Source organism: Lepisma saccharinum, chromosome 25, assembly GCF_977018435.1.
Source record: "Lepisma saccharinum chromosome 25, izLepSacc3.1, whole genome shotgun sequence".
Taxonomy (NCBI): domain Eukaryota; kingdom Metazoa; phylum Arthropoda; class Insecta; order Zygentoma; family Lepismatidae; genus Lepisma; species Lepisma saccharinum.
This window is the reverse complement of record NC_139253.1, coordinates 13,870,121-13,887,473: the sequence shown is the minus strand read 5'-3', so window position 1 is coordinate 13,887,473 and position 17,353 is coordinate 13,870,121. Positions and strand designations below refer to the sequence as shown.

Genomic DNA, 17,353 nt, shown 5'->3' with positions numbered 1-17,353 from the left:
TCCTCTGGTAGCTTGTTTGATTTTCACTCTTTCAAGAACTTGCATTGATCATATCGTTAGAAAGCACGGAGTGAAATCTCGGCAACAGTGTTGGCTAAAATCTACACCACGGACTATATTGCGACGAAACGCCACTTCAAAAGTTTTAATGATAAGCACTACTCTCTGAAGGTACGAAATGCTTTCATTTTTTCACATAGTATTTCAGATGCTTGCGGGAAGAACATGTGATCTTTGTCTTCCATACTAGACATAAAAGAAAGAAAATGCACCGGTATTAACAAAACTACCACTTCAGCGCCATCTGTACGCAACAGTTTGAACATGACGGAGACCTTATATTTTCTGTTATTTACTTAAATCCCTTGAATCGTAACAAAATTATAAGGTTCACATGTTCTAGTGAATAAAACAGTCTTTTATATCGGAAAATTTCTTACTTACCGAATCTATATTTGTTGTACGGTTACACTTAGAAATTTGAGTCTATGCTTTAGCATGGCTTGAGAACCCCCTTAAGAAGAAATTTTATGGAATAATGCTACATGCTTTCATATTTTAATAATTCATACATGTTTGCCAAAATAAAATGTTTGTCATGGCCTGTTATATATAGACCTATATACATTTGCTTTGCATATGTCTTTGAATTACTAATTTTTTACTGTAGTTTTTATATGTGAAAGGTATATGTATGTTCATTATTTTGCTATGCTTATATGTGAACCAAATTATGATGTGTGTTATATTATGCACTTCTTGTATAATATTGTTGAGTGTAAGACAAGGCATCAGCTTTAATCATACAAAATAAGAGGTAAATAAATAAATAAATAAATAAAATATCTAGTTTTCAAAACACAAGCTGGTTAATTGTTAGTTATCAACAAACCAATTAATTTTTAGTTTTCAAAAGACAAATCGAATAATTTGTAGTTTTCAAAGGACAAACCGGATAATTTGTAGTTTTCAAAGGGCAAACCGGATAATTTGCAGTTTTCAAAAGACAAAACGGATAATTTGTAGTTTTCAAAGGACAAACCGGATAATTTGTAGTTTTCAAAAGACAAACCGGATAATTTGCAGTTTTCAAAAGACAAACTCGATAATTTGAAGTCTTCAAAAGACAAACCGGATAATTTGTAGTTTTCAAAGGACACCGGATAACTTGTAGTTTTCAAAAGAAAAACCGGATAATTTCTAGTTTTCAAAAAACAAACCGTTTAATTTGTAATGCTGTTGACAAAATTGGCCAGCAGATTTTCGAAAGAAGGTCTGCTGAGTAAAAGTTAAATATAATTCAACAAAAATCTACAACCACATGGTTATGTTTACAGCAAGCCATACGAGTGGTGCAGGGAACCTCAGTATACATTCTTCATCCTCTAATTGAAATTGCGCAGGTCAGGCAACAGCTCTCTTGCCTTCCGCATCGTAGAGGGTACTAAGCGTCCAACGGGGGGAGGAGGGCGATTTGTTAATTAAAAGCACTTGGAGCTTGAAGAGTTTACAAATGACGGAGTTTTCAGACTGATGCGGTTCGCCTCAACATCTAAACTTTCTTCACTTGTAAAGTGGCGCATTGTTGCTTGGGTTTACCGAGAGAAGTTTCGTCGTGAAGAAAAATTCCAGGCGGAAGAGCCTTCATGATAAATTCATCGCGAGGATGCAATGGGCAGGAAGAATCCCTTGGTGGGCAGTGGTTGCCCAGAGATTATTAAATGGGGAAGGGGAAAAGGGTGGGTTCTGGCCCACCGTGAAATAACCTTAGGTCTCCCTCTTTTCCACCCCAAAGGACCTGCTTGAGCAATTTTTTGAACACCCACACATACAGGATAGATATTGAGAGAAAACGAAATAGAAAGAAGCCGTGAGAATGATAGTATGAAGAATGACAGCAATAAAGACATGGAAAATGATACACACACACTGGAAGAAGAAGATAGATGGAAAAATAAGTAGTGAGGAAGGATGAAAAAGAAAGAAAAGAGGAAAGAAAGGAAAGGAAACTGAAAAGTGAGCGTGAGGTGTTAAGAAAGAGAGAGAAAATAGATAAAGTGATAATAGCTTGGAGAGATACGCAGGAAGAAGAGATGGAAAGAAAACTTAGTAAGGAAGAAAGAGATAAAAATACAAACAGCGAAATATAAAGAAAAACAAAGAAACAGAAGAAATAAATAAAGAGAGAGAAAGAGAAAGGAAAGAGAGAAGAAAGAGGGCGAGAAGATATTAAGAATGAGATAAGAGCATGAGAGACAAGTCTTAAGAATGAGAGGCAGAATTGAAAAGATGGAATGTGAAAGCAAGAAAAACAGAGATACACACAGGAAGAAAATTCGAGAAGCAGTGGGGAAGAGAGAGAGAGAGAGAGAAATACAAAGATAACGAAACAGAGAAAGAAAACAGAAGTACAAGAGAGAAGAGAAAATAAAGAGGGTGGGAAGATACTGAGAAAGAGATGGAAAAAGTAAAAAAATAATGTTATAGCTTCTGCCAAGTAGACGTCTGGGCAGCAGAAACGCGGCGTTGCAACATGTATGAAAGACAAAGTGCATGCAGCGTTGCCTAATCTAAACGACGCTCCTCACCCAAAAGGTTGCAGAAATATTTGTGCCAGATTTGATAAAGGAATGTTCAAATAAGGAAAACATTAACAGCAAAAACCCATTAAGATTGGTAGGTGATGTGGGACGTATGGCATAAAAATGTAGGATTTGCATGCAAGAGTTCTTCATGAAACAATCTACCCAGGCCTCTGTATGGATAAAAAGGTGTTGTTAGGTCAACAGACATACGGATTCTGTTATACTACGTAGGACTTACCTCACGATGCACCACCTCATGTCATTTCAGCGTCATAGTTTCTGTGTGTTGTTACTTCTTGACATCACGCCTCGTGTATATAATTTGTGTTTCTGAAATTAAATGGAACGTTCTATGATTCTTCATTTATCATGTACAGTCACGGGCACTTTTGGGCTGATATCATTCGAAGTCAATGGGATTGCTACAACCCAGAAGTGTCCGTGACTGTACAATAGGTGTAACAAGTACCATAGGACGGAAGAAGAGAAAGGCTGTAACGACTACATATTCACGCTGACAATAGTGCACAAGTCTAAAATAAGCATTAATAATTTCAGAAGCTTATGACGACACAATAATGCACTATTCGTTCTATTTCTTTTAGAGAATTTCTTTAAAGTAGAAAAACGTTTTTAATTTCTTAGTGACATTTCCTCATTCACAGACCTAAGAAAGGAAAATAAAGAAGAAATATCTATTAAACGACTCCGTTCCTTAGAACTGAAAAATTGTTAATTACTAGGAAAGGCAATCACATTAAAGACTTCCTGAATTCTAATAATTAATGTCGTTCCTTTGACTCAGGAGGAACAGCCCCATCTATTGTCAACCCACGTCACCGTTTCATGTTATTACTTCTTACCATAGTCATTAGCGAGAAAGAACCTTCAATGTAAAGCGAAATGTAATTATCTTAAGAACATCTTGAGCTGTCTGTGATGGTGTTATGAGTTTCTTCCCCTTCTCCAGGGTTAATGTATTAACTATTCACACATTGATGTCATTGAGGACGCAACATAATAAAAACTTTTCTAATTTCTTAATGAAGAAGAGCGTAAAGTTACCGACCTTTCTCCTTGTGCAAGTTCTTGCAAGATATTAGCGATATAATCTCAAACAATGTTTTTAAGGCTGAGAGGTATTTTTGGAGACATGGTATTTGTGTTTCTGGTTGCTTTTGACTGATGAAATGGGTGAAAGAACATACACAATGAAGCTAAAGGTTAGGGTTGATCACTAACTCACTATAAATGTGTCTTAACCCCTTTTCTTCCCACCCAACGCCAGAAATTTCAGATCAATTTTAGAGTACTGGAAGAATTACACAGAGAGAGCGGTAAAGATACAGAGATAATTACAGACACATTAATGGAGAGAAAAAGAGGAAGGAAGCAAGATATAAACAACGAAAGAAAAATGAGAGATAGAGTAACTGAGAACGAAAGAGAGGAGAGGGAAGAAAGAAATATGAGAAGCAGTGGAAAAGAGATACAATTGTGGAAAGACAGAAGAGATAGTGAAGTGGTGGAAAAAATAAAGGACGAAAAATAGAGTACGGGAGAGAAATGATGTAATGAATGCAAGGGAGAAGGAGAGACAGAGAGTGAAGTGGAAGGAATGTGTGAGTGGTAAGCAGAGCAGGAAAGAGAGAGAGAGAGAGAGAGAGTAGAAGAAAGAAATAGATGTAGGGGAAGGGACAAAAAGAGAGAAGCGCAGTTAGATGGAGGAGAAGTAATGAGAGGAGGAAAGAGGGTCAGTGGAATGCAAATAAAGGAATAAAAGAAAGATAGAAGAACAAGAGGAAGAAGGGGGAAAGTGCAAAGATAGGGAAGGGAGGTAGTAGGAGGGACAGTGGGATGGGATATGTAAGCAACGGAAGAATAAGTGTAAAATGATGGAAGTAGGTGCATATGGAAGGCCAGAGAGAAGAGTGTGTTTTAAATTGGAAGGGGGGGGGGGTTACATGAGGAAGAAGAGACAGAGTTAGTTAAATGAATGAAGTAGGGGGTTTGGTAATGGAGAAAGTAGAAAGCATTGAAAAGAGACGGTGAGGGAGAAAGAAAAGGGAAGAAGTACATAAAGAAATAGTGCAGAGAAGAAAGATGTTCTACGTTTGATAATGTAACGGAGCACCTGATTGGTTGAGATACAACTTTAAACCGTAGTTCCAGCCTCGGCTAGCCAATCAGCGTAGACTTGATGAAACCTTTTTGCTCACCAATATGGACTCGGGCTAGTGATATAGTCATGCCATGAAGTAGTGAAGACGCTCGTGAATCATTGATACCACGCCACTGGAGAATACTGATGCATACGTAAGCGTCCCAGTTGGTGCATTTATATGATCCCTATAAAGCAAGTACAAAGTCTTACGCTCGTCTTTTGTTTTTGGCATCGTCAGGGCCAAGGAACACCATAAAAGGTGTTTAAGTGCCTGTTCTAGGAGACGAAGCATATTTGTTCATTCCTTTAGAGTGGAATCAAGTTGATGATCTATTCCCTGGGGCGCTGTAAGTCACCATGGGGGATATGGACTATGAAAAGGTGAAGTATAACAAGTTTCACGTTTAATTATTCTCCGTCCTTTACTTTGGCTTTAAAGTTGGCTGTAATGCAGTTTAATGAGTGGAGGTCAAAGTGTGACGCCAACGTGATACATAAGCTTCCGATTTATGCTGCGACGGCGCTGGTATCGCTATCCCAAAACATCGAAATGGCATCAGGTTTGGAATGGAGGACTGCATGCTTAAAGAGGTTTCCGTTCGACTACTAAACTCTGTATCGGGAATCCCTGACGTAGCGCTCGACCAATAAGAGTGAGAGGGGAAGCAGAGTTGCTCCAACCCATCTAAATCCCAACAGAATGGCTTTTGGATACCACAAGATGCTTGAAAGACTTACCAAGAGATTCCCTGCTCTGTTTCGGTGCAATTTGATATCCATATCCAGAGAGTGGCGTGCCAGGAGCGTAGTAATGGGGGCGGGGCGGTGTTGTCCCTTCTTTATAGCACTTGAAGCAAATTTAAAACAATCTTTAACTGGATCTTAAGATGAAGGTGCCTCCCAGCTGCCTTGATGATAATGTCATCGCCTTGTAATGAAGCACCTGGTGGAGCCACTCTGGTTGTTCGGATCCCACTGTAAAATGTAGGTCCAGTTCCGATTAGCCTTTCAGTGCATAGAGAGGACTAAAAGACAAACTCAAAATTAAGATCTTATTCGACATGAGAATACACACAGATAGTAAATATTAAGTTGTATATAATGTGAGTTTAGTGACAACACAAAATCAATCTACAGAAAATAAAACAAAATTCTGCAGCTGCACATTTAGTAAACCGGATAGAATGAACTTATTTTTGTGCTGTACCACAAAGTAGAATCCTACATTTCTATTTTCAATCACGTGAATAAATAGTACAACCCGTTTGTAGCAAGTTACAGTTATAATTAACAAACATTATGTTACAACAACATAGAATTAATTAAAGATACAGTCTTGTACGAGTAATAAGTAGGTTCTGGGTTCGATTCCCGGCGGGATAACATTTCAGCTGCTCTAATTTCACTTACATTATACGTCCGTTCAGTTGCGATTAACCCACCTGTACATTAAGAATTAAATCTTCCAAGAACTCTCGCTCTCTTTCGACATTCAAACGTTAAATATCCTGTTAAACTTAACCACCATCCTTCGGTCTAATTAGAAGAGTAAAATGCGGTTAATTCCCAACATTGCAATATTATTTAACTTACAATTAGATAGAATGAGATATTTGCTGGGAAGAATATAAGGAAAGCAAAGGGAAAAGTACGCAACAGAAGAGAGAAGCAAAGCCATTTTTTGTGCCGTTGAGTTCAGCATCTCCCTTAACGATCCTGTCGAAGGTTAGCGAGGCAAAATGGCCTCTGATATATATACAGAAAACGGAGGCTTGTTTCGCCAACGTGTTGTCTTGGGATCCACTTGTTTCCATTTGCCATTTTTAGTGTCTAACAGGAAGGTGGAAGGAGTTCTTCCATAAGGCCCCATTCACCACCCATTCCACCCCAGCGCCATCCAACGGTAATTTACCAAACTTCTTCTTGTAATGAGCCTTCAAGATGTTCAAGAGATGCTGGCGTACTGCGGAGGGCAAGACGAGGAAGGCTCTTGATAAACGAGGGAAAGAATAACGAAAGACTTAAAACACAACTACTCAAGAAGATCCGTCACAAAACCAACGGGGAAATATCCTGCACCGTCCTCTCAAATTGGACAACTTCTCTTTTAAGCACTACACAAATTTGATGTCATTAGTTTTAAGTGTCGCTTACAACTTAGTAAGTACCTTTCTGCACTTGGATCTCTGTTCTGACAATTAAGGCTTGTTTTATTAATTACTTTTCACGAGTTTGTTTGTTTATTATTAAATGCAAACACAATGTTTCCTAATTGTGCCATTAATTTTGTAACATTCCTTATATCTTAGTATTGGCGTTTTCCTCTCGCTGTGCGTTTCGAGAGATTCATTGCGTTCTCTCTTCTACTTTATTTATGAAGGGATTCGAACCTAGGACCCTCGTATTACTATGATAAGGTACGAATATATACCAGTTTAAATGGAGCAACAGGTAGCCTTGGTTTCTTAGTAGGATACTTCATGGTGTTAGATCCATAATATGCAAGTCCTATGTCAGCTCAGCATACAAGCAACAAATAAGTCACCTGAAGAGGTTAGGAGAACCCTTCATATTCCTTATCAGTCGTGTATACTGGTGCTTCATATTTTGCACTTAAAAATTAAGCATGAATTTCACTTCTTCCACCATTTTTGGGGGGGTGGTGTTACGAATGTTTCTATAAAGCAGCAATACTAACTGATTTAATTATTGGTGCGTTAGAACTGAGGCTATCCCCTCACCCTAGCGTCATATCAACAGTGAAACAGAGTACGCATGTGATATTCCAAATTGCCGTGAAAAATACTAATAATGAGCGCCACGTTAATTACAAAGACTGGTAGCAGGAAAAGTATTGCTTACAAAGACTAGCAACAAGCAACGTGTTCCTCACAATAACTAACAATAAGCAGCGTGTTCCTCACAAAGACTAGCAACAAGCAACGTGTTCCGTACAAAGATAGATAACAAACAGTGTGTTCCTTACAAGATCAGATAGCAAGCAAAGCGTTGCTTGCAAAGCCAGGTAAGAAGAAAAGTGTTCTTTGCGAAGGCAGCTAAATAGCAAAATGTTCCTTGCAAAAGGAGCTAAGAAGCGAAGTGTCCCTTGCTTTGATTTTTCTTGTTTAGTGTCACTTTTAGCCAATCGTGTCAATGAGGATGAGTGATGATATGATGAAATAGATGAAGAGACACTCACAAAGAACACTAATGCTTATACCGGGATTGAAATCCGGCGTCGTAGCATGCTGTACTAGCCACTCTGCCACGGAGGTCGGCAGTCCCTTGTAAATGGAAGTAAGAAGCAAAGTGTTCCTTGCAAAGACAGCTAAGAAGCAAAGTGTTCTTTGCAAAGGCAGCTAAGAAGGAAAGTATCCCTTGCAAAGTAATCAAAGGAGCAAAGTGTTCCTGGCAAAGGCAGCTAAGGAGCAAGGCATTCCTCACAAAGGTACCTAAGGATCAAAGTATTCCTTACAAGGACTCTTAGGTAACAAACGTAACTTTCTCAAAGACATTTGATTAAACGAAGAGAAGGCATACCCAAGGTGTTGCTGAATTTTAGCACGCTAAGTATTTGCAGAGGAGAGAGGGACTGATAGAGAAAACAAAAAGAGAGCTTGTTTTTCGGGAAAGGAATCGATGGAATCTGGTTTAGATTGAATTGAACCGAGGAGTGGGAGCGGCTAAATCATTTACAGAAATCTAATTACGGGCCATGCTTCTCGCGCGTGCAGGTACGTAATAGGAGCCTCCGCGATCTGTTAACTACCGCCAGCTGATGCGGGAGAGGGGGACTCTGGGAAGTACTTGGTAGTCTGCTCAGGGCACCGCTGAATTAGACAGCTCGCAAATCCAAGCGTTCTCTATTTATTTTTGGAAAAAGCGATGGTGAGAAAAATGTTAGTTCCATTTTTAGGAGTTTTTAAAGGTAATTTTAGAACATTCGTAGGTACTTAATAAATTAATGACATCATCGATTAATACCAATGGGATTCTTTTCCAGTCAGCTGTTTGGTTCTATTAGATTTTACATCACTTAGCACGGATGACTTGATTCTATCAATGTCTATTAATATCCATTAGGACGTTGGTGCGCGGGATTCCTACTGTTTGCGCTGCCGCCTTGTAATCATGAGATCCCACATTGTATAATAGTTCCGATCAAATCTTGAACTGTTAGTAAAGTTCTGATTAACCCATCTGAGCATAAAGTAGATTTGAATTCATTTCTTTTAAATTCTTACTACACAATTTCCTTCATAATTCAAAGTCATTTATCAACATATCTAAAAATGTATTTGAAACAAATTTTGCCGAACTTTGCTTTGTTACATTGACTAGTAACAAGCCTCGTTCTCTTCACGTAGATAACAAGCAGCGTGTTCTTCACAAAGACTGGTAAAGAACAGCGTGTTCTTCACAAAGACTGATAACAAGCAGCATGTTCTTCACAAAGACTGGTAACAAGCAGCGTGTTCTTCACAAAGACTGGTAACAAGCAGCGTGTTCTTCATAAAGACTGGTAACAAGCAGCGTGTTCTTCACAAAGACTGGTAACAAGCAGCGTAGTCTTCACAATGTCTGATAACAAGCAGCGTGTTCTTGACAAAGAATGGTAACAAGCAGCGTGTTCTTCACAAAGACTTGTAACAAGCAGCGTGTTCTTCACAAAGACTGGTAACAAGCAGCGTAGTCTTCACAATGTCTGATAACAAGCAGCGTGTTCTTGACAAAGAATGGTAACAAGCAGCGTGTTCTTCACAAAGACTTGTAACAAGCAGCGTGTTCTTCACAAAGACTGGTAACAAGCAGCGTAGTCTTCACAATGTCTGATAACAAGCAGCGTGTTCTTCACAAAGACTGGTAACAAGCAGCGTGTTCTTCACAAAGACTTGTAAAGAGCAGCGTGTTCTTTACAAAGACTGGTAACAAAGAGCGTGTTCTTCACAAAGACTGGTAACAAGGAGCGTGTTCTTCCCAAAGACTGGTAATAAGCAGCGTAGTCTTCACAATGACTGATAACAAGCAGCGTGTTCTTCACAAAGACTGGTAATAAGCAGCGTGTTCTTCACAAAGATTGGTAACAAGCAGCGTGTTCTTCACAAAGATTGGTAACAAGCAGCGTGTTCTTCACAAAGACTGGCAACAAGCAGCGTGCATGATTATGCTTTGATTGAAGTTGAAGTTGGTTATTTAACGTCCCTTTTTCTGCCACTTTTAGCTAATCGCGACGATGAGGATGACTGATGATATTATGAAATTGATGAAGGAACAATCACAAAGAACACCCATGACCAGTCAGGGATTCGAACTCGGGACCCTTGACGTGGTATCGCCCTGTACTAACCACTTCGCCACAAGGTCGGCGTGGTTGCAACGATAAAAGTAACAAGTATTGACGTCTTAGAAGCTAAGCTAAGTATATTACAGAGAGAGAGAGAGATAGAGAGAGAATGAGGAATAAACTAGTCATCTGCCAGTTTATTGCAGTATTTATTTTTCTGGTTAGCCAACAATGAATGCGACTTTTCATTTAGTAAACTACCAGTCATAATCATAAAACTGGCTAAATTTTAAAGCTACTTTATACTAACTATAAAGAACTACGACACATATGAGTCAAAAGAAAATTTCTGCAGAAGAGAAGGTAGCTGCATAAATATGGCGCTAGTGCGTTCTCAATAACAGATTTTTTAATACAAGTTTGACGGAGATGGCAACACTGCAGTCACTGGATCATCTATAAAAGAACTTTCCAAGAGACCCACAACTGGCATTCTTTAATGACTATTTCGATTTGCCTGGAACTTACAAGGGTCGTTTTGTATAAAGGGGAAATTAACTTCAATACAGGGCGCTAGATGGCAGGAGGGACGGCGGAAATGACGTTGTTACGCATGGACTATGGGACTGATATTCTTCCTGTCTGAGACAGCAATGCCTTGTGATTGCTTTTTCCCCCCTGTCTCTTGGGGTTTTCTTGAAGTTGCAGAGTTCCCTTCGAATTTCTAACCAAATCAGATCACTTTGTTCTCGCTGCAACTGAATGGGACAAAAGTTTCTTTCGTGAGTTTGAAGGAACAACAATATCCCTTTTTCAAATAGCATCAAGGCGATACACTTCCCCCAAAACATGTCTACGTCATCTGCGAAGAGCGAAGCAAAAAAAGTGGGGGGAGTCTCCCCCATCATAAAAGATCCCCCCCAAGTGCTTTTATGGACTATTTTTATTTATGGAGATGGTGGTTTTCAATTTTCAGTGCAAGATCCTTTATTTTAAGTTAGTACAGTGTGTAGAGCTATAAGGCTATGAAGAAGTTTGCTGTCATGGGCGCTCACTTCAGTGGCGTGCCCAAGGGGATGTTGGTGAGGGGTATACCCACTCCCCTTTTTTGTACCAGCATTCATGAATAAGGAACGTCAAAGGCACGACAAGATGGTAAAATTATGGCTGACTACTAAAAACATATATACATAATACCCCACTTTCCAAAAATCCTGGTCACGCCACTGGTTCACTTGCCCCTCACACACAACACCCGGAACATGAAAAATCTTTACCTTCCTTGAATGACATTTTTTTACTCTTTCCATATGTGCATATACCTTAAGCACAATAAACAATGTTAATTATTTAATATGAATTAATACATCAATGTACCCAGAACACCAAATCCCTCGTAAGCAATAAGCAATGACTTACTAATTACAGGGATGTTCTAAATTTAGGGGCAAGGGAGGCTGTTGCCCCTCCTAATACTCTCAATTAGAAATTTAGTGGAGAGAAATCATATTGCTGTTTCTAAGCAATATTATTTCTCTTTGAAAAAATAAAGTATTTAAAGCCGACTAAAGTTCCCAGCAACTACGGCGGGTTGGTTTATTTCCTATGTAATTAGACTCTCACTTCGTTCTCCAGCAAATTACTTATTATTAAGACTCTTGCATTGTATTCGTTAGCGTAGTTGAGTTACACCTATATAAACGAAGAATAAATTGGTCACACATTGGAAATGAATGAATTATGTATAGTTCTTTTGAATCTGCTGTACGAAATCATGCTTGCGTGTAAATTTGTCTGAACCACACAGAAAGAAAATGAAGGGGGGGAGGGAATAGAACTTTTGTGCCACAGAAGCTGGAATTTTCGGTGGGTGTGGACACACCCCTGTTTAGGACCCATCATTAGAAAACAGTGAGATGGAATTAGATTTTTCCTTCTCAGACACGTCTTTCATCAAGGCATTTACTCCCTTCATCAGAAGGTCTGCGCACGCCTATACTTTCACCTTATCATCCAGAGAAGACACAAAGTTGGAAACAAGAGTTCCCACATTTAGCTTTCCCACACGTCACGAAATTTAAAGTTAACAATCTAAATGTCGTAAATTAACTGCTGATGTTGCAGCTACAACTACTTCCTTTTAAATGTAGCTATTTAAGTTAATTCCTGACAAAAAAAAAGTATCTGTTACTTCTAATTACGAGGGCTAGTCAAAAAAGAGTAAAGAGTGAGGATGATTTTTTTTATAAATATCACACACTGAACATACAGCGGTGAAACAAATTTGCGCGAGAAGAACGTGCTCGTGCAAGCGCGTATGCGCATACGTCTGGCAACACTGCGCAAACAAAACGCGAATGGTCAGAAGTCATACAGAAAATGGAGTCTGTTCGTAAGGAGCAGTACGCGGCTTTGAAATTTTGCGTCCGTCTGCAGAAATCCACCACGGAAGCATACGAAATGTTGCAGCAGGTATACGGTGAAGATGTCCTTCCACAATCAACCGCATTTCAGTGGTTCAAACCGTTTAAGGAGGGCCGTCTTTCGACCACAAAGCAGGGAGGTCCGGGAGCTCCGGCCACCGCAGTGAACGAGATCATGGTTAACAGCGCTGCCGTGATTGTTCGGAAAGAACAGAAGCAGGTGAGAGTGGAGGTGTGTCGGGAGCTTCAGCGTCTGGCAGCGGAGCATGGCGAGGTCTACCTGAATTCCATCATAACTGGTGACGAGAGTTGGCTTCACCACTACGACCCCGAAAGCAAACAGGCGAGCACAGTCTGGAAATCACACAGTTCTCCGACGCCAAAGAAAGCCAAAGCTGTTCCGTCGGTGAATAAGGTAATGGTGATTTCCTTCTTCGACTACCGTGGAATGTTCTACCAACATGAAGTGCCCCGCATATCACGATTACTGGGCAGTATTACGTGACAGTTTTGAAGAGCCTGGCTGAACCTGATGGAGCTGCATCCACCTGGTTGGCGCCTACACCAGGATAATGCGCGCCATCACGTTTCCAACGTTGTTGCCCAATATCTGGCTCGACAAAACATTGAATGTGTCCCGCACCCTCCATACAGTCCGGATCGTGCTGCGTGTGACCCCCTTTTCTTCTCTCTCCCTCTCGTCTGAAATCGGAGCCAAGCGTTTCGACTCATCAAAGGCTGTTCTGAAGAAGGCGGTTCTGAACACGATGTCAAAAGACTGGTTCCAGTACACGTCTTCCAGGACTGACAGACACGTTGGGCCAAGTGTATATAACTCCAAATACCATATCGACCTGGATCCTGCCTAATGTATTTCGTAAGTTAAAAAAAAATATTCAAATTATTTCTTGACAAGCCCTCGTACATTGAAAGTAACTAGTTACTTCCAAACAGCGTTTATTATTCATTTCTTTCTCATATTCTGCATTCATTTTATCTTTGATCCACATTTCTACTTTTCTTCCTATATATTCGTATAGTCGTCATGGAGAATAAGAGAGGGCATTGATGTGTATGAATACTGTAGGCGAAATGTATGAAACTTTAAGACCAACCATTGAGGCGAGCTTACGTTTGTTTTCTCGACGGTACTTCACTTGAATGTCACATTGAAACATCATAGTTTTCCTTGAATAAATTTCTAACATATTGTTTCTTAATTTACATATACTGTTACTAATATGCAAACATAAAACTATTTGTAAGCAAAAAGTTGAAAAGGGAGAGGATTTCAGCTTTGATAAGAAAGCATCATTCCTGATCAACAACGAAAAGTATCGCAAGCGCAAATGCTGTTATTTGCTCTTATTTAAAAAGCATAAATAACATCCCTGCAACTTCGAGAGCGCATTAATCACGATAGATTAAACTGATAGTACAAAAAAGTTTTCCTTTCGGCGTTAAAATATATTTTTGAACTAAACATATATTTGTATGTCCCTACAACTGCAAACAGAAAATGTCAATCGCTAGAAAAGTAGAAAGTGACACTATTAATAATTTCTTGTTCCCTTTGTTGCTACCAGAAAAAAATGATGTTGCAAGACAGCCGAAATGAACACCAGACTTGAGTTTCCAACATCAGAAGTTTAGGTCGTTTTAGACCATAATAAATAAAAGAGTTACACTGAGAAACATATTTTCCTCTCCGTTCGTTCATCCTAATCCCAAAGTTAAGTACAAAATGCACAGATTCTTCTGGTTCACATGCTATTCCCAGAATCCTATCGGCTTTATTTTCTTCTTTCTGCAAGTGTTTACATAAATTTCCAATATATGGTGCTTAGGCCCATCAATACTGGTGTTCATAGGAGTTCTCACGACAGTTCCAATTTTAGAACTCTCTTCGACTCGAACTATATATCTCCCTTTTATTACTTCTCATTTCTTCCCAGGGATGAGTAGTGGGGAACTGTTTCTCTCTAAGGCTGCGAGAGACATTCCTTACCATAGGCGTCTGAAGCCAGTAGAAGCAATGAATACAAGACAATACCACGATTGAGAGGCTTTCGTGGGTTTGGTGGTTTGAGATTTCAACATTAGCAGCGGGTCTCCCCAATGGCGCAGTGGTTCCGTCGTCGCCTTGTAATCAAGGGATCCCGGGTTCGATACCTGGTGGAGGCACAAGTGGTTCGGATCCCACTTTAAACTGTAGGTCCAGTCCCGATTAGCTTTACTGTGCATAAAGTGGACTTAAAACACCAAATCATTCAATCAACGTTAGCAGCGAGAAGTTTTGGAAAACAGATGCTTAAATGCTATTATGGAATGCAAAATGAAGTCCTACATTTGGTTTATTTTACTTCGCTTTTCTGCCACTTTTGGCTAATAATGAAGACGAGGAAGAGCGCTAATGTCGTATCGCTCTGCTAACCACTCCGCTACGGAGTCGGCTTGTACACCGTTGAAGAGTTATACAGAAACAACGGATAGATTGAGTTAACCCAGTTTTACTAGTGATCAAATGACTAGCACCCTAGATCTCCAGTAATTCGCAAGTACGTTGAAGATTCTATCTCCACCCTCAGGCCAGAACTTATGAGAGGAAGAAGAGGTGGGTGTTGAGCTCCGGGCCTCCATCTAAAAGGTGGTCCTATAAGCTCCCGCCACGAAAAGAGTCCAGTCAAGGTCGTAGCTTCCCCTTGCCTCCTCCACACCCCTGGCCCTCCAAGGTTGCCACACTTCCTCAAAGCTGCTCAATCGACACTTCGCGCTTTCTACGTATGGGGTTGATTTCGTCGGTCGAAATTGATGCTTATTGGCAACACTGTAGGTGGGTGGCGTGACCTTGACTGAACTGTTTTCGTGACGAGAGCTCTGGTACAGTAAGAACCGGCAACCCTAGAGATAGAAATGTGTATTGGCACCACTGTCTTACCCAAGCGGAACACACATGAGTCACTGGCCAGTGGTGGTGCTTATTCAGGCTGCGGAGGCCTACGTGGGAGGGTAGAAACTTAGAAATAATTATTTATACGATTGGTATTATACCTATTTGTGCGTGTGCTCACCATTCCTAGGGTGAGCCTTTGCGAAGGCACACAAATATCAACCCCCCTTCCTCGTAGTACACCCTGCAGACTAGCGAGGCTCTGGCGTCTGGACTCAGAACCAGTACAATCCTCTGTGGGGCTCCTGTTGTGTTGTCCCTAGATGTTTGTGATTGTCCTTTCGTGCTATCTTATAGCTATTCCTCATCTTCGCGATTAGCGAGAAGTGGCAGAAAAGCGAAGTAAAATAATTCAAATCAATCATTCATTCAGTCTAGAAGATGATTGTGTGAGCGAACCCAATGAGTATGAACATTTTGCAGTATAATTTGTCCACTTATGGTTATCAGTAGTAATTCCTGTATATGAATACATTCTTCCAGCAATGGGTGACATCTACTGGCATCCACCAGAAGCAAAAGTTTCAACGTCATTATTACCTTGTTATCAAGGAGTCCCCTTGTTCAATACCCGGTGGAGGCACATGGTAGTTCAGATCCTACCTTAAACTGTAGGGCCAGTCCCGATTTACCTATATATGCATAAAATGGACTTAAAAACAATGGATGTCAATCTAAAAGTGTACATCACAGTCACGGTCATTTATGTTAATTATTATAAGGGCGTTGCAGGAACTTGGTAACTTCAAACTGAAGGATTTTTTTTTTAGTGAGAATGAGCAACACTATTAGGGGAGAGGGAATATACCTCGACCCCTCGCCGTGGAAAAATATCTTGCCTTGCTTTCCTGTCCATGGAAAAAATCCTCCAGTCGTCCTTATATGGACGACTTATGTGGCCTTCTTTGAACAAGCTGTTCTTTTCGGATTTCCAAACGTCGTTCTTGTGTTACAATTGGGCATAAAGGAAGCAAGTCGCTGGTATTATTCAGTTTCATACAAAAAGTTGATTGATATCGATTTTGGAACTAAATCATGCATTCAACAGCACCCTAGATGATTAATCCTGGCGCCACCGCTGGTCCAGCCCCAAATAGCCTTTCTGCCCACACAGCACACACATGTCCAAAAGATATCCGCTGGATATTTTTTGAATATTTGAGTCGGAAGTTCTGGATATCCACTTGATATCCAGGAATGTCCAATTGACATCTACTGGATATCCATTTGTCAGCATACGTGATATCCAAAAGATATCCAGAAATGGATATGTTTTGGACATTTTCGGATCACTTTTGGACATGTTTTGGACATCAAGTGGGACGTAATCTGGACATTATGCCTTGATTTAGACTTTTTTGTAAGTACTTTGGATATTGTATGGACACGAAAAGTACAATTTTTGGACTTCATTCGGGACTGGAAAAATTCGCAATTTCCCGACACAGTCGGGAAATTTTCGGGATGGGAAATGTTCAAAATTTACCGAAGCTCTGGAAATCTCGAATTCTACACGACATTTTCACTTTAAGGGATTGTTTTCGCATTTCTGGTACAAAAACTAACAATTTTTTGATAAGTTCCAGACATTTACAATGCAGAAAAAGTCGAAAATTAACTACTTTTAAAAATGACCATTCGGTATTTCCCGAAAAGTCGGGAATTAATTTCCCGAAGTGGGAATTGGAACGGGAATTTTTTTTCCCGCCCCGGTCCCGACTTTTCGGGATCCCGCACACCCCTAAAAGGTAAAAGGTAAAGTGCTCCCCTGTGCTTAGCACCACGCCATGAAGGCGTATAGGGGGTGTGGGGGTAACGCCCCACACTTTCTTGATCCGGTCGTGAGTGGGGGTGATGTGATCAGCATCACGCCCCCTGACCGCCTTTACCCCCCAGGGTTTCCCCCAGGTACCCATGTTATTCGACTGGGTGGGCGCCGGGGCCGCT

The 17,353-nt window shown here is 40.3% G+C and overlaps 1 protein-coding gene across 1 annotated transcript; it reads left to right on the top strand.

Moving 5' to 3' along the window:
* The first annotated feature begins 12,412 nt into the window (after positions 1–12,412).
* LOC145979022 (uncharacterized) lies at positions 12,413–12,961 on the top strand. The gene has a single exon (XM_083112092.1). The coding sequence runs from the start codon at positions 12,413–12,415 to the stop codon at positions 12,959–12,961; it is 549 nt and encodes a 182-aa protein (XP_082968218.1).
* Positions 12,962–17,353: the final 4,392 nt, after the last annotated feature.

Coding starts and splice junctions, on each gene's coding strand:
- LOC145979022 (XM_083112092.1), top strand. CDS start 12,413: ATGGAGTCTGTTCGTAAGGAGCAGTACGCGGCTTTGAAATTTTGCGTC.